Source organism: Lucilia cuprina, chromosome 4 (genome assembly GCF_022045245.1).
Source record: "Lucilia cuprina isolate Lc7/37 chromosome 4, ASM2204524v1, whole genome shotgun sequence".
NCBI lineage: Eukaryota > Metazoa > Arthropoda > Insecta > Diptera > Calliphoridae > Lucilia > Lucilia cuprina.
In genome coordinates this window covers 46,702,791-46,719,326 of record NC_060952.1, presented here as the reverse complement: position 1 = coordinate 46,719,326, position 16,536 = coordinate 46,702,791, and the positions used below count along the sequence as shown (strand labels likewise).

Sequence of the window (16,536 nt, the reverse complement as noted above, 5' to 3'; positions counted from 1 at the left end):
GAAGACTATAATATAGATTATTGTCTACTCCATAGAAAGGTCCATAATTCAAAAAATTGTAATGCGATCGGAAAAAAGTAAACTTAAGTCATTGTATGGACCGATCGTAAATAAAATTCCACAGTAACATTTGTGTGTGCCAAAATGTTTGTAAATATCTTAATTAGATAATGTGTTAGGGCGTTTAAATGAATTTTGAGAGGGGACATTGTATGGGAGCAATGATAAATTGTGGACTGACCGAGAAAAAATTACAGTACCATTTTTGTTTACAAAATCAATGTGTGGTCAAAAATTTTTATTGATATTTTAATCAGGTAATGAGTTATGGGCCTTTAAGTAATTTTTGGGAGAGGACTTTGTATGGGAGCTATGTATGATCAAATATGGACCGATCGGGAAAAAATACAATAACATTTCTATTTATAAAATCAATACATGTGCTAAAATGTTTATCGATATCTTGATGTTTTAGTGAGTTACGAGTGTTTAAGTGACTTTCGTGTGGGGACCTTGTATGAATATGAACCGATCGTGAAATCTATTCTTTGCATGAATTCTACTGATACAAAACTTTATTTTGTAAAATTTGGTAAATATATTAATAATTTAACGGCAGTTATTAACAATAACATTTTTCGGAAATATGTAAATTTGTATGGTAGGTATATGAAATTGTGAGCCGATTTCGACAATGCGCCATGTTTATTCTAATCCAATTTACGCATTCCGTTATTGCTCGTACCTCTGCCTGGAAGCTTGTGTTATGATTTGGTAAACGGTGGTATATTTCTGTTTCTGGATCTTCAATATAGAACCCCAGCTCCACTTTATCCCCCAATTAACAACGGATTCCTACTAGTATTTGCTCTAATGTTCCGTCTGACCAAGTTCCTCAGCGTTTTAATGTTTCTGACATAATCTATGTCTGGTATACGATCATTCATCATGACTGTTACTTTGTTACAAAGTTGTATTTTAATTATTAAAAATAAAGAGAATTATTATAAATTAAATTTTAAAAAAGTGCAGAAAGTGGATCAGAAAATAAATCATTCGGAGTTTAATCAATAAATGGTAACATAAATATGTATTTATGATTTTTATATATCGATATTTATGCATACTTATGTAATTTCTTACAGACATCTTATTTACACAAGTTAGGAGCAGTTTCTGCGAGATATGTAAAATGGTGAAAAATTTCAGTATATGACTACAATACAATATTAAGGGTTTTCATTTAAACGCTTAAGTTTCCCATTTGTGCAAGTGGGCAAGTTTATTCGACTTGTTTCATGAAACCCCTGTTCAAATTCTGTTCAATTACAATATTTATAAACATTTTACAGCAATGTCAAACGAAATCAAAAAATAAAATATTTTAAAAAAAAATTGTACAAAATATGTTAAAAATGTGTGATTCACGTCCATAAATTCAAAAGTGAACAATAAGTGAACAGATTTATTAAATGCACAACGATTTTGCTCAAGTTTGCCAGTCTAAATAGTCGCTCAAACTTATAAGGGTTGTGCAAATCAATTTTCATACAATTCAATTGCGAGGATGGAAACATGCACAGGTTGCACAGTTTACGAGAGTTTTGAACGTTTAAATGAAAACCCTTATTATATATAATATTAAAATATTAATAAATTGTGTTTTATTATAAATTTTTATAGCATTCAGATTTGACAGATACATTTATCAAGCATGATAAGTCAATAGTGTCTAATATTTATATTTAAAAATTTTATATTATCCATGATTAGAAAACAACAAAAGAGTGAGCAGCTCAAATATTTGTTTAAAAAGTCAATAACTGCGAGGTTGATGCAACATCACATGTACACAAATGATTTCATCACTTTTTACATTTAACCCTTAAGAAAGTGATATGAGCTTTGTTCTACTCAATGATGGATACATTCTTATAGGGTTGTTTATTAAAACAAGACAGAGCGAGAGCAGCAGAGCACGAGCACAAAGTTTATACCCTGTGGCACGAGAAGCTCGCTCTGCTTCATCACCACTAGTGAGTTGTTATTGGCTAGAAACATGAAATTAAGTATGTGGAGCTTGGTTTAAGTTAGAAGCCATGAAATGAGAACTTTTTGGTACTTTTCGTTTTTCAAAAGTTTTTTTTTTTTGAATATTCTATAATTGTTCAAGTTCGATTTATGGTTTACACTTGTTTTTGATAACATATGCAAATACTATTTTTTGCGACGTTAGAATCTTATTAAGCTCCGCTTTATTTACAACTTTGTTGGAAAATTCTAACGAGTAAACCGTTAACGGTACCTAAATATTGTTTGCCACTAATTTACGTTTTGTATACTACGTGCTCTTGGCGTTATTACTTCTACGAGGTAAAATAATAATAATAATAATAATAATAATAATAATAATAAATAAATACAGAGAGATCTATGTCTCATTAAATTAGCAAATATTTTGTTTTATTTTCATAAAATCTTGGTGGAGCTGAACAATAATATTGAACTTAGAAACATGAAATTAAGTATGTAGATTCGGAATTGGATGAGAACCCATAAAAGGGAACTTTTTGGTGCATTTTCGTTTTTTAATAGGTACGTTTTAAATTTTCTATAATAATGAACTTAGAATGACATGGTTCACACTGAGAAACTTTTGTTGTGAAACTTTTGTTTTTGTGTGTGAGAGAAAGAGGTTATTGATATTACTTTCTCTTTCTCCCACACACAAAAATCAAAAGTTTCCCAAAAAAGTTTCCTAGAGTAAACCAGGTCAAACATGTAATTGAGTATGTAGAGTCCGGATTAGACGAGAACACATCAAAGGGGATTTTTTTTTGGTACATTTTCGTTCTACAAAATAACCGGACAATTGAACTGTTTTTTATTTTTTTTGTATTTTAAATGGTACTTTTTGAAATTTCTGTAATATTGAACCTAGAAATGTGAAATTAAGTAACTTTTGAATACTTTTTCGTTTTTCAAAAGGTAGTCTTTTGAATTTTCCATAATATTGAATATAGAAACATGAAATTAAGCATGTTAGTATGTTATGTAAAAGAAGACTTTTTGGTATTGACTGTTTTTTTAACACACCGTGGTGAAGAGTATATAAGATTCGGCACAGCCGAATATAAAACTCTTACTTGTGTTATTGTAGGTTTTAACAACTAAGTATGCTTGCTCTAACTTCAAACTTGCGAAAATTTCTTTTGTGATGTCATCAAATGATCTTTCTTCGTTTTTAGTTAACTAAATGAAAAAAATCTTTTGGTGGAAATTATAAGACACTGTATCATAGATTTGGCGTAACTATTTTTGCCTTTATAAAACGGACACATAAGTCTTTATAAACTTTATTGTGACAATAGAACATTTAACGTAATTATGAACTCAAAAACCCAATTTGTGGTACGGATGTAGGCTAAATAATGGACCGATTTCAGTCATCGACTCAGAAAGTAATACTGAGCCGATTGGTATACTTTATGGTGGCTGTAGGACCACCAGTTAGGTGTTACAAGTCAGCACAAACGCATAATATCCTCTTTACACAATATAATTCCGCATTTTATCAAACCAAAATTTTATTTTTATGTCTCCAATATCATTTCAACGTACAACATCGTCGGGACTGCTGTTTTCGATTTTTGTAACGGACCTAGCAAGCTAAGTTCCTTCTGTAACTGGTCTGGAAATCTGCTGGGAGCATCTACTTGGGACATATGTTATTTTGGAGATCAGCTCTTTCTGAATTTTAGCTATCGTTTTAGGAACGCAATCAGTTAATACTCGAAACAACTTTCCAATTAAATAAATACGGAATCTATCACTACATTGCTTTTTAATTTCGGTTGTGTGACGACTGTAATAAAACACGGGATCCAAATTTTTGCCATAATGTAACTGTAACAACACGTCATTTCATTTTGAAATCAGAAATTGCCAGAAAGAAGTTTCTGTATATTATTTCTGCAATGACTTCTCCGACATTCGTAACAAATTAACGACGAATTTTCTTATGAATCCGGTGAGGCCCAAAATCGTTCTGTGAATTTCAATATTTTCATATTTTGCTTTGGTAGTATGAAATAAAAATGTAACGACTTCTCTCATAGTGTGTAGGCAGCTTAAGCGGTTAGTACGACTTGAATGATGGGTTTACTAGGGGAGAGGCCAGAGGTCCCCAAATAAAACAAGTCGAGTATGTACAATTTCTAAACGAATTTATTTCTTCGTTTGTGGCCAATTAATTAATAAATAAAATTGGACTAACCGTTTAGAAGTAAAGGAATTATTTTCCCATTTTTTCTACACTACTGTGCGATATATAAAATTTATATAATTTTTAAGCTTTTCTTAAGAAATTAAAAGCAATTTTCAAAAAAGTGCAAGTGTTCATTTTAACTTTTAACTATATAAAAGACCTAGCTATAAAAATAGTAATATTTATAAAATTGTAAATATGTCATTTCATACATATGTATGTACTTATATTCCGGGTGCCGAAAATATTCTAGGCCGAACATACGAACGAAAAAAACAGGGGCTGAAATTTATTCTGAAAGGTGCTTCGAAAATAGATTAAACTCTTAAAAACATCTTAGCTACATAGCAATCGTGATCAAAGATTAAAGAAGTTATAAGAAGTCCGAAACAACATGTAAAATGTGGCCAAAATCAAGTCTATTGGGAATGTTGAACGTTTCACAGTGAATCATAAGGCGGTCAAAAATCCATATTATTAGATTGGAATATTTAAAACCTTTTTTTCTTTAATAGGTTTAGTTACATCTAGTAGAAAAATAGGGATTAAGGGTTAAAATTAGAGTATAAAACGAAGTGTTATAATATGTTAGTTAATATTGGCGATTTTAGCTGTTATAATACATCCCAAATATATAAATTATGGTATTAAATTTATAATAGAGATGTCACGTCTACTATTGATGATTTGCCCATTTTTTCCATAAGTTTTCATATAAATGTCAAAGTTGAAAGCACAAAATTTGAGTACTATTGCTGTTAAAGTTTCTTATTTTAGTATTAGAATAACATGAGAGATGTCACGCCTACTGATTATTGGCTGCCCATTTTCTCCCTAAAAATTCATATTGATACTTATATTACTAGTACAAATTTTAGTATTTCATTAATATGTGAGATTCCACGCTCACCAATGCTAGTCAGCCTATTTTTCCCCAAAATATTTATACGAATGAAGTTGACCGGGCAAAATTTGAGAACTCTAGCTGTTATAATTTGATATACGCATTTTATATTTCACTAATATGGGAGATGTCACGTCCGCTAATGCAAGTCCTCCCATTTTGAAATACTCTAGCTATTATATTTTTCCATTTATACGAATATTAATGTATATTTTGTGGTGTTACCTCGTCCATTTAAAAACAAAATGTGGCTTTTCGTTCTTTCTACACTATTGGAAGATACTGTGAAAGTTTCGCATTCAACATTTTTATTCATAAATAGCACAAAATATCTGAATTTGGATCAGAAAAATTGATCTGGTACACACAAGCGGATATATTGCGTACATAACGGTATATAATGGCATTTTTTCTAAAGTGATAAATTGGATGTCAAATAATTTTATAAAAATCCATTTAATTCAAACAATTTGATTTTTTTGAAAAAATCAATTATTTTTCAATTTTGCTTGCGAATAGAATTTTGAAAACGGGTTAATTGGCTATCGTCATTCAGAGGCCAATTTAAGTAATCGTGGAAACATGGTATGACGAATGAAACCGTGAATTACAAATAATTGCATCATATGAAAAAGGTATTAAAATAAGACCCAAGCATTATTGTGCTGCCTCTGATGTCTTGTATGTTAGAGGTGACAAAATTTAATTGGTAATATCAACAAATAAAATTATTTTTTATTATAAGAAAAAAGTTAATATTATTTTTTTATTTCACTTCAACAAATACATATGATCTTAATCTAAATCGGCTGTGGTTGGAAACGTATTTGATGTTCTCTATCACGGTGTAATTGAGAAAGTAGATGAATTCTCAGTTGCACAATATTTTCAATTGGTTGATGACACAAACGGCACGTAGTTGGGGGTATGGAACCGTCGCTAAATTATGAACAAAAATGGTTATGTATTAATATAATTATAATTTATTTAAATATAGCATTTAAATACTAACTATTGTCGCTTTCGATGCAACTCATGGCAATGCATATTAAGAGCATGAATACGATCATATTTTTCTTCGTATAAACGCATGGACGTTAGTGGCGGAAACAAAGATCGTTTTCCATAAATATTTTTCGGTTCAATTACATCATTTGCATCCAAACATTCCCACTTGTTGTCATTAGGTCCAACATGAACCTCGATATATTTACGATTTTTATTTAAAAGTCTTTAGATGGAAAATAATTCAATTAATGTTTCAACATGATCAGAAATATTTGTATTACCTTATAACAAGTTGCTTAATTTTTGTAGTTAAATCATTAATTTCCTTTGTCTTTAGACGTGGTCGTTCCTGTTCAGGTGTGGTATATAGTAATGTATCCATCGAATAACGTATTTGATTTATCTGAAAACATAAATAAACTCACATTTTAATAGTTTACTCAAAATATAATATTATAAAGGCATCTTACTAATTCCAAATCATCTGGCAATATATCTACATCTAAATTAAGCACAATGTCGTGATCACCAAATAGAGAATTGTGGGTACTTTCATCATATCCTAACCCAGCTAATATTGCAACATATTTGGTTTGCGTTTTATTACATTTAATTTGCATTGTAGGACAGAAAAGTAACGTCATTAAAGCTCCAAATCCATGTATGTTAGGCATAAGTGTTGTAGCTCGAGCTACAAGAATATCACCATTAGATGATTCGGTAATGTCGGCTGCCACAACTAAGCGCTCGTACATGTCCTTAGGATTACTATCGACTTGAATGAAATTAACTGATTCCCTTTCGAGTGAAACCGTTTTCCACGTGCCTGCACGTATGGCTGAGAATAAATTAAGTTCGATGGGACTGAATGGTCCACGCAATTTTAATGTTTTGTTGCATAAATGCTTGGGTGGAGGTTCTATGTCCATATCAATCTCTGGCCTAATAGACAATAAGTATTCTTCATTTTGTCGTGCACTATCTTCGTCTAAAAATCGGTTAGCAACCGACTGTTTGCGAATTCGAAAATCGTGATCACTCTAAAAAAAAAACAAATAACACGGCTAAATACTACGGTTGTCAATTATTCGTGTTTAAAATTATTCGAATAAAAACATATTTTTTTACTTGAGTAGTCGACTAAATTTTGAAAATTATTCGATTATTCGAACAAATAACGAAAAAAAGTTTTAATTCGAATAATTTAATAATAACATTAATGCACTTATACCTTAATAACCTAGTTCAATCTCAATCTATTTTAAAGTTCTCAGTAGATTTCTAAGTGAAAGCTGAGTGCTCCAAAGCTCCAAAAAAAATTCATTCCTTAACTCATTTTATTGAAATTGAGTTATATTTTAAAGAATTAACAATTCTTCAAACTTATTCCCTTTGAATTTATTCCTAGAATTAATTCCTTAAGCTTTTGATGTAGATGAATTAATTCTCTAATGAATTAATTCGTATAGAATGTTAAATTCCACCTGAATGAATTATTTTTTTTCCGTTCAATCTGTTACAAATTGAATTAATAATAAATTTCAACAATTCCTATTGATTTTTAAATTCCCTCTGAATTATAAAAATTTTGTTTGAATTCAATCTATTACAAATTGAATTAAAATTTTTTTATCCATTCAATTTGCAATAGATTGAATGAAAGTTTTGCTTTGCAAAAGCATTCTGTACATTAAAAATTGAATTAAACAATTTTTCTATCATTCAATTTGAAATAGAAGGAATTAAACATATAAGAATGATCATTCAATTGAATAAATTCATTAAAGAATGAATTCTCTTAGGAATTAATTCAATGGAATATAAAGCCAAGGATGCTTTAGAATTTAAATTCAATTAATGATTTTAAAGAATGGTACATTCAAAAATTTAAAGCCGAATTAAAAATATAAGGGAATTAATTCCAAATTGAATTCAAGCTTTGGAGTGCTCCAAGCTTGTATGAACGAAAAAATTTGTGCAACAGACCGGCCCCTCTGGAATTGTTAACGTTAACAGGGGCCGCAACGGCTCTGAAGTTTCCAAGTTCATTAACAAAAGATATAAACACAAACAGCACATAAATCCGAAATGTGACAAAAAAATTTACTTATTTTTGAGATATATTCTAAAAAAACATTTTCTTACTTTAAATATATTAGTAATTACCCGAATAATTGTTTTTGAACGTATATGATAACGCGAACTTTTTGTAAGCTATGGTCAAACAAGTGATTTTTTTCAACGGCCGTTTCAAATCTTCAATTTCACTTTTTTTTTACTTTGTTAAACTAATTTCAAAATTTTTAGAAGATCTCATGGGGATTTATTTACAATGCAAAAATGAATAAAACGGCGAAAAATTATGTATTTTAATATGTCATTATTAATATTCATTGATATAACCTATCTAAAGCTCATTAGGCCGCCTAAGTGGCCTCTCTCTTAAGTGTCATTTTATGCGTTAGTATTACGTATAATTTGGATTAAATATTGGTTGATTCCTTTTTTAATTTTATATTTTTGTTTATAATATATTTTTGACGATAAAAAGGAACTTTAAGAAAATAGGTATATGGATATAAACATTTTTATTTAGTTCAGATGTAAAAATATAACGAATGTTCGGCTTTAAAATAAACTTACATTGCACATTTATTATTTTCACATATTTTTATGAAATTTTTTATAAATTATTGCAAACATTGATCAATTTATTTAATAATGGACGAATTTTAACGCCGGTGAATATATTTTGCATTGGTATAACACTAATCAATATAATTTACATAATTAATTATTTTATGGAATTATATTTAACCAACAAACTATGATAAAGTGAACTCAAATGATTTTGGCCATCTGACGGGTATTTCCAAATTGTCTAAAAATTTATAATCGTTTAAAATTTAATTAATTATTTACAAACTAATGGTGCCTGGTCCGCGATGCAGGCCTATAATTAGCCATGGAACTCTACACGTAAAGAATTTTAAAATAATTGTTTTAGCTGTTTAGGTGTAATTCACTAAAAACTAAAACTTCGGCGCCATCTGACGCACAAAAAGAAAACATTATTAGTTTGTTATTAAACTAAAATTATGGAAAAACAGCTTTATCTGAGAAAAAATTGTTAAAAATCAACCTATTGTTAGCTTAATGGTCGAGCCTACAATAAAATTCTTGTAATTGTCAATAGTTTACTATTACATGAATTTTGTCAAAAATGGTGGTTTATAAACCTAATACTACGTTCACATTTTCGTGTTGAAACACATCATGTTTTTTCAAAAAAAAAAAAAAAAAAACACTTCAAATTCGACTCGTAAAGTAATGTCAAAAATAAAAATTGAAATTACAAAAAATATTAATATTGTTGAAAATATTTTTAATTTGTTTTAATTTTATAAATACTTGGGTTTAAATATTAAATTTAGTGTAATTTAAGTGAAAATCTTATTTTTTAAAACAAAATGTTTAAGTCGGATAAACATTTCAAAGCAAAAACACGTTAATTTAATATGTGAACGGTTGTGTTTAAACTCATTGAGTTTTTCCAAAAACACTTTACATGGATTTGTAAACAAAGCACAGTGGTATAGGAAAAAAAAGAGGGAAATAATTCGGTAACTTCTAAACGGTTAATCCGATTTTGATTATTATAATGCTCGATTAGGAGATTTAAATCGGAACTCAAATGAAGAAATAGGATCGGGGTTCCTAATTTGAGGACCCCCCGCCGGGCCCCTGGTTGGCCCATAAGGTCCAAATTCAAAACCTAAACTCGACAACTCCTCATCTTTGTGCATACCAAATTTCATTAAAATCGGAATAACCGTTTAGAAGTTACCGAATTATTTTCCTATTTTTTTTCTATACCACTGTGCAAAGTTTAATATAAGTTTTTATGATTCCAACCATTAAAATCGTTAAGTGGTGTTTTTATGTCGCTTTAGGGTAGAAGAGAACACTGGTTATAGCTAGTTTTCAAACTATGCCATTACATTAAATATATCCGTATTAACTTAAAATGTGAATTTTCATCTTCATTAGGTAGTTCAAGCCACATTTGGCGTATAGTCTTAAATAGAACGTAGTTTAGAAACTCCAGTATCAAACTTTTAACAATTTTGTTTAACAAATTTTTACGTTTTTAGAAAATCTCTATGTGACTTATGGATAATAATGCTAATCGTTAGGTACTTGCGATTTGAATTTTAAAGATTCTATAGAACAATTTGTTTGATAATTTTTATACCCTTTGCGACCATCAGTGGTGTTACCGACAAGAAATATTCATTTAACAAAGCATAAAGTACAGCTCAAAATATAGCACACCTTGTGTTAGGTCTTTATTCTATTAATATTATTACAAATAATTAAGTTAGTAAAGCATGTTAGAACGAATTCCAGTTTATGTAATAAGTATCAAAATTCGGTGTAAGGCGACAAAATAACGGTAATGGGCTTTTTATACAAAACTAACCATAAAAAACTGCTTCATAATTATAGCGCACTCTTTCAAATAAGTTGAAGAAATATTGAAAAATATTACATAATTAATTTTGAAACATTGCAACTAATTATTATGAATCTATATATGCTTCTAAATGCAATTTAATTTGAAGCGAGAAATATTAAACAGTTGTTTTTGATTATTTTTACAGAAATGTGTCTTGTAGTAATAGTAAATTACTTTATGTCAAAGTTATGCCCTTAATGGGTCCATAATCCATTTTTTAATGAGGATTATATCTAGTGACATTGTAGATAATCTTGAAATCAGGTTTTTAATTTGTTTGATTTAAGATTTTTGGCAGATTTAAGATTGTGATTATAGTTAGTATTAATTATAAAAACGATTTGTGAATATGTATATTTTAATTAAATTAATATTTATTATAAAACGATTTAAAGAACTCAACAATACAAAAATTTATGTTGTAATGAAAAATGTTGAAAACTCAATTTGATTTATAAAATTAATATTTAAATGAAAACTTAATTTAATTTTTTTATGTATAAGTATATAAAGTATATTATGTAGACGCCTACAACTACTCCCAAAACTCACTATAAAACCTTTATGCTTTTAATGTATAATCTTAATCTATAGAATAATAACACATCGTTAACCGTGATACGCTTAATTCATCACAACCACAAGCAAAATATAGTTGAAATTGTTACAGAAGAAGGGATATTTTCATGAGTTCTTTAGTACATACATACAGAGAAAAAACCTAGTTCGACATGGTTTCTATAACTAAACTTTGTTCACTATAACAATATATTGTTATCAAAAACATATAATTGTGATTTTAATTATATTTAAACAATAATGTTGTTACTGTAATCATTTACATGTTCACGGTAATTATAAATTTTAGTATGATTCACAGTAAAATAATGGTAACGATGGAAACATATTATGTTTCTAACAAATTTTTAAACTTGCAAATAACCATTACATATTATGTTGCTAAATGTTTTATAACCATTGTATGTTATTTTGTTATAAATAACCATTATATCTTTTGTTGTTTTATGTCTGTTGCTACAACAAAACAACTTTAGCCACACATCTCACACATTTTATTTTTTATGTGTGTGTTGTTTAAAGCGACAATAAAATGGGTTTAAATAATTCTCATGTGGTTAATAACATTATATGTATAAGTATTTCACTTTGTATAGAATAATGTTATGTTTTTATACCCACCATCAAAAAAGATGGGGGGTATATTGTTTTTGTCATTCCGTTTGTAACACATTGAAATATTCGTCTAAGACCCATAAAAGTATATATATTCTGGGTCCTTATTAGATTCCAAGACGATCTTGCCATGTCCGTCCGTCTGTTGAAAACACGATAGAGTCCAAACGGAAGTAGCTAGCGAGCTGAAATTTTGCAAAGATACTTATAGTTGATCCAGTTTGTTTGGTATTGAAAATGGGCAATATCGGTCCACGATTTCGCCTAGCCCCCATATAAGGCCTCCTTTAGAAAATGACATTATCGCCAATAACTGACTAACAAAAGATCAATAGCGCTGTAATTCGGCACAAACATGTTTTATGGGGACATAAATCTTTTCATATAATTTCATAAGGATCGGTCCATAATTGACCCTACCCCCCATACAAAGTACCCTTCAGAAAATGACTTTATCGTTCACAACTGACTAACAGAAGCATCAATAATTCGGCACAAACATGTTTTATGGTGACATAAATCTCTTCGTAGAATTTTATAAGGATCGGTCCATAATTGACCCTACCCCCCATATAAAGACCCCTTCAGAAAATGACTTTGTCGCTCATAACTGGCTAAGAGAAGCATCAATAGCGGTGAAATTCGGCACAAACATGTTTTATGGTCTCATAAATCTCTTTGTAGAATTTTATAACGATAATTGACCCTATACATAATTGACCCTATCCCACCTATAAGGTCCCTTTCAGAAAACGACTTTAATGCTCATATCTACCTTAAGAAGCATATATATAACAATAATATTCGACATATAAAAGTTTTATGGGAACTAAAATCATTTTCTTAAATGAGTCCATTATTATATGATGGTTCCATTATTATGTAACCCCCTAATAATGTGCCCTTTAGACAACGAATTCAACGCTCATTTCTACAAAATTCTACAAACACAAGTTTCGTGCGAGCCAAAATCTCCCTATCAAATTTTATAAGGATCGATCCTTATTGAAAGTAAGAATATCAGTTCACGTTTTCTCCTATTAAAATGCCCCCTTCATCGCTAAGAGATGTATGCTCATATCTGCTCATAACATATCTGCTCATAACATATATATAAAGCAATAAAATTCGACATAAAAAAGTTTTATAGGAAATAAAATCATTTTCATAAATTTAATGAAAATGGATTTATAATTGACCTTACCAAGGTCCCCTTCTGAAAATGACTTTAAGACGTATTACTGACCCAAAAATGTAAGTACATCAGTAAAATTCTACATAAACATGAATGATTTGATGGTGGGTATATAAGATTCGGCATGGCCGAATATAACACTCTTACTTGTTTTGAATTAAATTGTAAATCGTGTCGTGTAATGTAGGTTTTTTACTTTTTTAGAAACTGTAATTTTACTGATTAAGTAATCAAAATAAATTTGATTTTGATACATATTTTTAACGACATTTTTATTACATTGGATCATAATATAGTCATTTAATAAAATAAAAAAATTACACCAACTCATTAATGTGAAACTCTATTATAATTTGGTACTCTCTTAGGATTCAAAAGAAACGTGCATTTCATAATATATATACAAAAATAGCATTTTATTAGATTTTTGTATTTAATATTTCTTAAAATTAGTAATTAAGAGAATACCAAGTATTTTTATTATGAATGAATTATAATGTAATTCGAAATAAGTTATAACTGTTTTATTTTGTTATCATATATAATTTTTTAACTTTCATTAATGAATTTTAAAATAAATATAGTGCACCAATGAAAATTCGCATTAGGGAGAATCCATATCAAAAATGACGAAAATAGCAATTTTCGGATTTACTATCTCCGATATTATTATATCGCGCTTTGAAATTTTTAAAAATATGTTAAAATTGCCTAAACGTATATATATACATATAGACTCGTGTAGTTTAGGAATTATTAACAAAATCGTATGAAAAATATAACAAACAGAAAAAATACACAGTGGAATCAAATTCAATTTATATGAAAAATGCTATTTATCTTTTAAACTGTAGGAACAAATAATACATTCAGTAAGGTCTGATCGCCCTTTTTTCATTTCATTTAAATCGGACCAGTGGTTTACGAGTTACAGTGTAATTTACCATATAAATGTGTATTTTTCTGTTTGTTTCATTTTTCATACGATTTTGTATAAAAAACTTGCTTTAAATAATGTTTTGGTTAATAACTCCTAAACTACACGAGTCTCCATCAAAAAAAAAAATCACTAGAGTTTATGTGTTCTGATACCATGAATTTTTATAATTTTTAACACTGGGCTGTCTGACCTATTTGACATTGAGATTAGCAATACAATTTTAGACGGATATTTTTTATATTGAGTTTTGACAACTTAAATCGTTGAAGGAATTCGCACCAAATTAAAATTTATTTTAATTTGTTTACTAATTTTCTCTCATTTACATTAAGAGTTGCCATGCCATTCATACTTTTAATGAACAAAAACCAAAAAACTATAAAATGGCAACAAAATCCGCAACCGTAGCCGCACTCCATTTAATTTACATTTTCTCTGGGAAACAGAAAACGCAGCCGCAATATTGTATTTCTACTCTCAAATATGCACTATGAAAATTAACACGATTTTAAAGACAATATATTTGGCTTTAATATAAAATCAAAAATGTTTACATTGGAATGAGCTTCCATCCAAAAAGTCAATGATATGTGGAACATTTTAGTGACGAGCTTTCATTTCTGTCCTATACTCGTATTTTGAAGACAGTAGTGGGTGTTAAAGTAATTTTTTGGAGGGGACCATATATGAGGGTTTGGGTCAATTATGGACTGATCTCATGCTCAAACAAACCTTACCTGTAGGGAATATTCGTGTAAAATTTTAATTCTCTAGTTCTTTTTATTCGGACTCTATTGTGCTTTTAACAGACAGACGGACGGACGAACAGACATGCTTAAATCGTCTTAGAATTTAATAAGGATCCAAAAGATATTCTAAAAGAGTTTTCCCTAATTAATTTGTCACTTAAAAAACATTAGGTAGGCATGTTGTATATCAATGGAAAGGTAATTTTGTCTATTTTGTCAAAACTGTATATAATTTTTGAAAATTAAAAAATTCTTTTTTAAAAAACAATTAAAAAAATGTTTTTTATTCAGTTTTTGCAAAGATACAAATTTTTCAAATTGCAATAAACATTTTATTTATGAATATTTTTTAATGAAATTTTACAGTTAGGTAGATTTGTTTACTTAAAATCCAAAATTAAATAAATGATTAAGAACATATTGGGTCATATAAAACAGGTCACTATAGTTTGATATCGACTATGCGATTTGAGAATTTTTGTTAAAAATTGAGTTTTCCATAAAAAATAGGGTTTTTATGGATGGACCTGGTCCCCTCGGTATCAAAAATTTTTAGGTTTTGTTTCATTTATCGTATTTTATGTAAAGTCAGTTTTCAAAAAAGTATAAATTCTATTTACATCTTCTTAGAAACTTTTTAGATAACTTAAGAAGAAAAAGATACTTTTTTCCCAAAAAATTGGCAAAAAATCGCCTTTTTCATTTTTTAAATTAAAATGCCTATAACTTTGGACTCAGTCATGATTTTTTTACAATTCTTTCACTGCTTGATATATAAACTTGTTGTTAAATGGCCAAAATCGGGAATATTTGGACCCGCTATTATCAAAACACTAAAGAAAGGAGGTAAAAATTTTAATTTTCGAATGCGAATATCTCGTAAACTATAAGATATAATTTACTGCTACGACGACATTCTATATACGATTTTTTTTTAAATCGGAACTCAAATGAAGAAATAGGATCGTTTTAAAAATTTAACATAGCCGTGGTGTCCTAATTTGAGGACACCCCGCCGGGCCCGTTTAGAAGTTACCGAATTATTTCCCTCTTTTTTTCCTATACCACTGTGTAGTGTGGACCGACAATAAATATTTTCATATAACATAGACTAAATTTGTATTAAATGTTTATAAATTATTTTATTATTGAATGATTTACGATTCATGAAAAAATTAGTTTGTTAAAAAAATAAAATGTTCTCTACACTTAGGCAACTTAATACTGATCTAACGGTGCTAAAATTCAAAAATTTAAAAAAAAATGAATTGGTTCGAAAATAAATTTACACATTTTTTTAAAAAGTTCGATTAAAATTTACTCAACAAAATCTTTACCTATCCCGTTTTTATTCGGCAATTATCAGAAAATAACTAATTATAAATGTGCTAACCCTACTTTCCAGGATTAAAAATCAGCTTTACAGTAATTTTCTGTGTTTATTAATGCTCCATTAACAAGCTATTTGACGTTTGATGTTGATTAGAACAATTTACTAATTCCATATTAGACACACGCTCTAGACAATTGGTTACAAATCCTACAAGTTCTAAGTTATTTTTTGGTAGTAAATTAATGTTTCGTTGTACCCTTACAAATAGTTCTGTTACACTGTACAACAAATTGGGAAAAATTGTTGCACACATGAGCAAGATCCTATACGTTGGAAACTACATACTTGATATAGTTAAACTATATCAAGTAAGTATAATTATATTTAGCTTAAATTCGGTTTAATCTAGTAGGTCAATATAGGTATC

The 16,536-nt window shown here is 28.9% G+C and overlaps 1 protein-coding gene across 5 annotated transcripts in view; it reads right to left on the bottom strand.

Moving 5' to 3' along the window:
- Positions 1 to 5,899: 5,899 nt before the first annotated feature.
- LOC111679981 (probable ATP-dependent RNA helicase spindle-E) overlaps positions 5,900 to 16,536 on the bottom strand; it is a 52,297-nt gene continuing 41,660 nt past the window's right edge. For all 5 annotated transcript variants that reach the window (XM_046948590.1, XM_046948591.1, XM_046948593.1 and 2 more), the window contains 4 exons: positions 6,650 to 7,219; positions 6,461 to 6,582; positions 6,184 to 6,402; positions 5,900 to 6,110 (listed from right to left, as the gene is read on the bottom strand). In XM_046948590.1, coding sequence (XP_046804546.1) covers positions 5,972 to 6,110; positions 6,184 to 6,402; positions 6,461 to 6,582; positions 6,650 to 7,219 — 1,050 coding nt within the window. In that variant the 3' untranslated portion in view covers positions 5,900 to 5,971. The remainder of the gene's footprint in view (positions 6,111 to 6,183; positions 6,403 to 6,460; positions 6,583 to 6,649; positions 7,220 to 16,536) is intronic.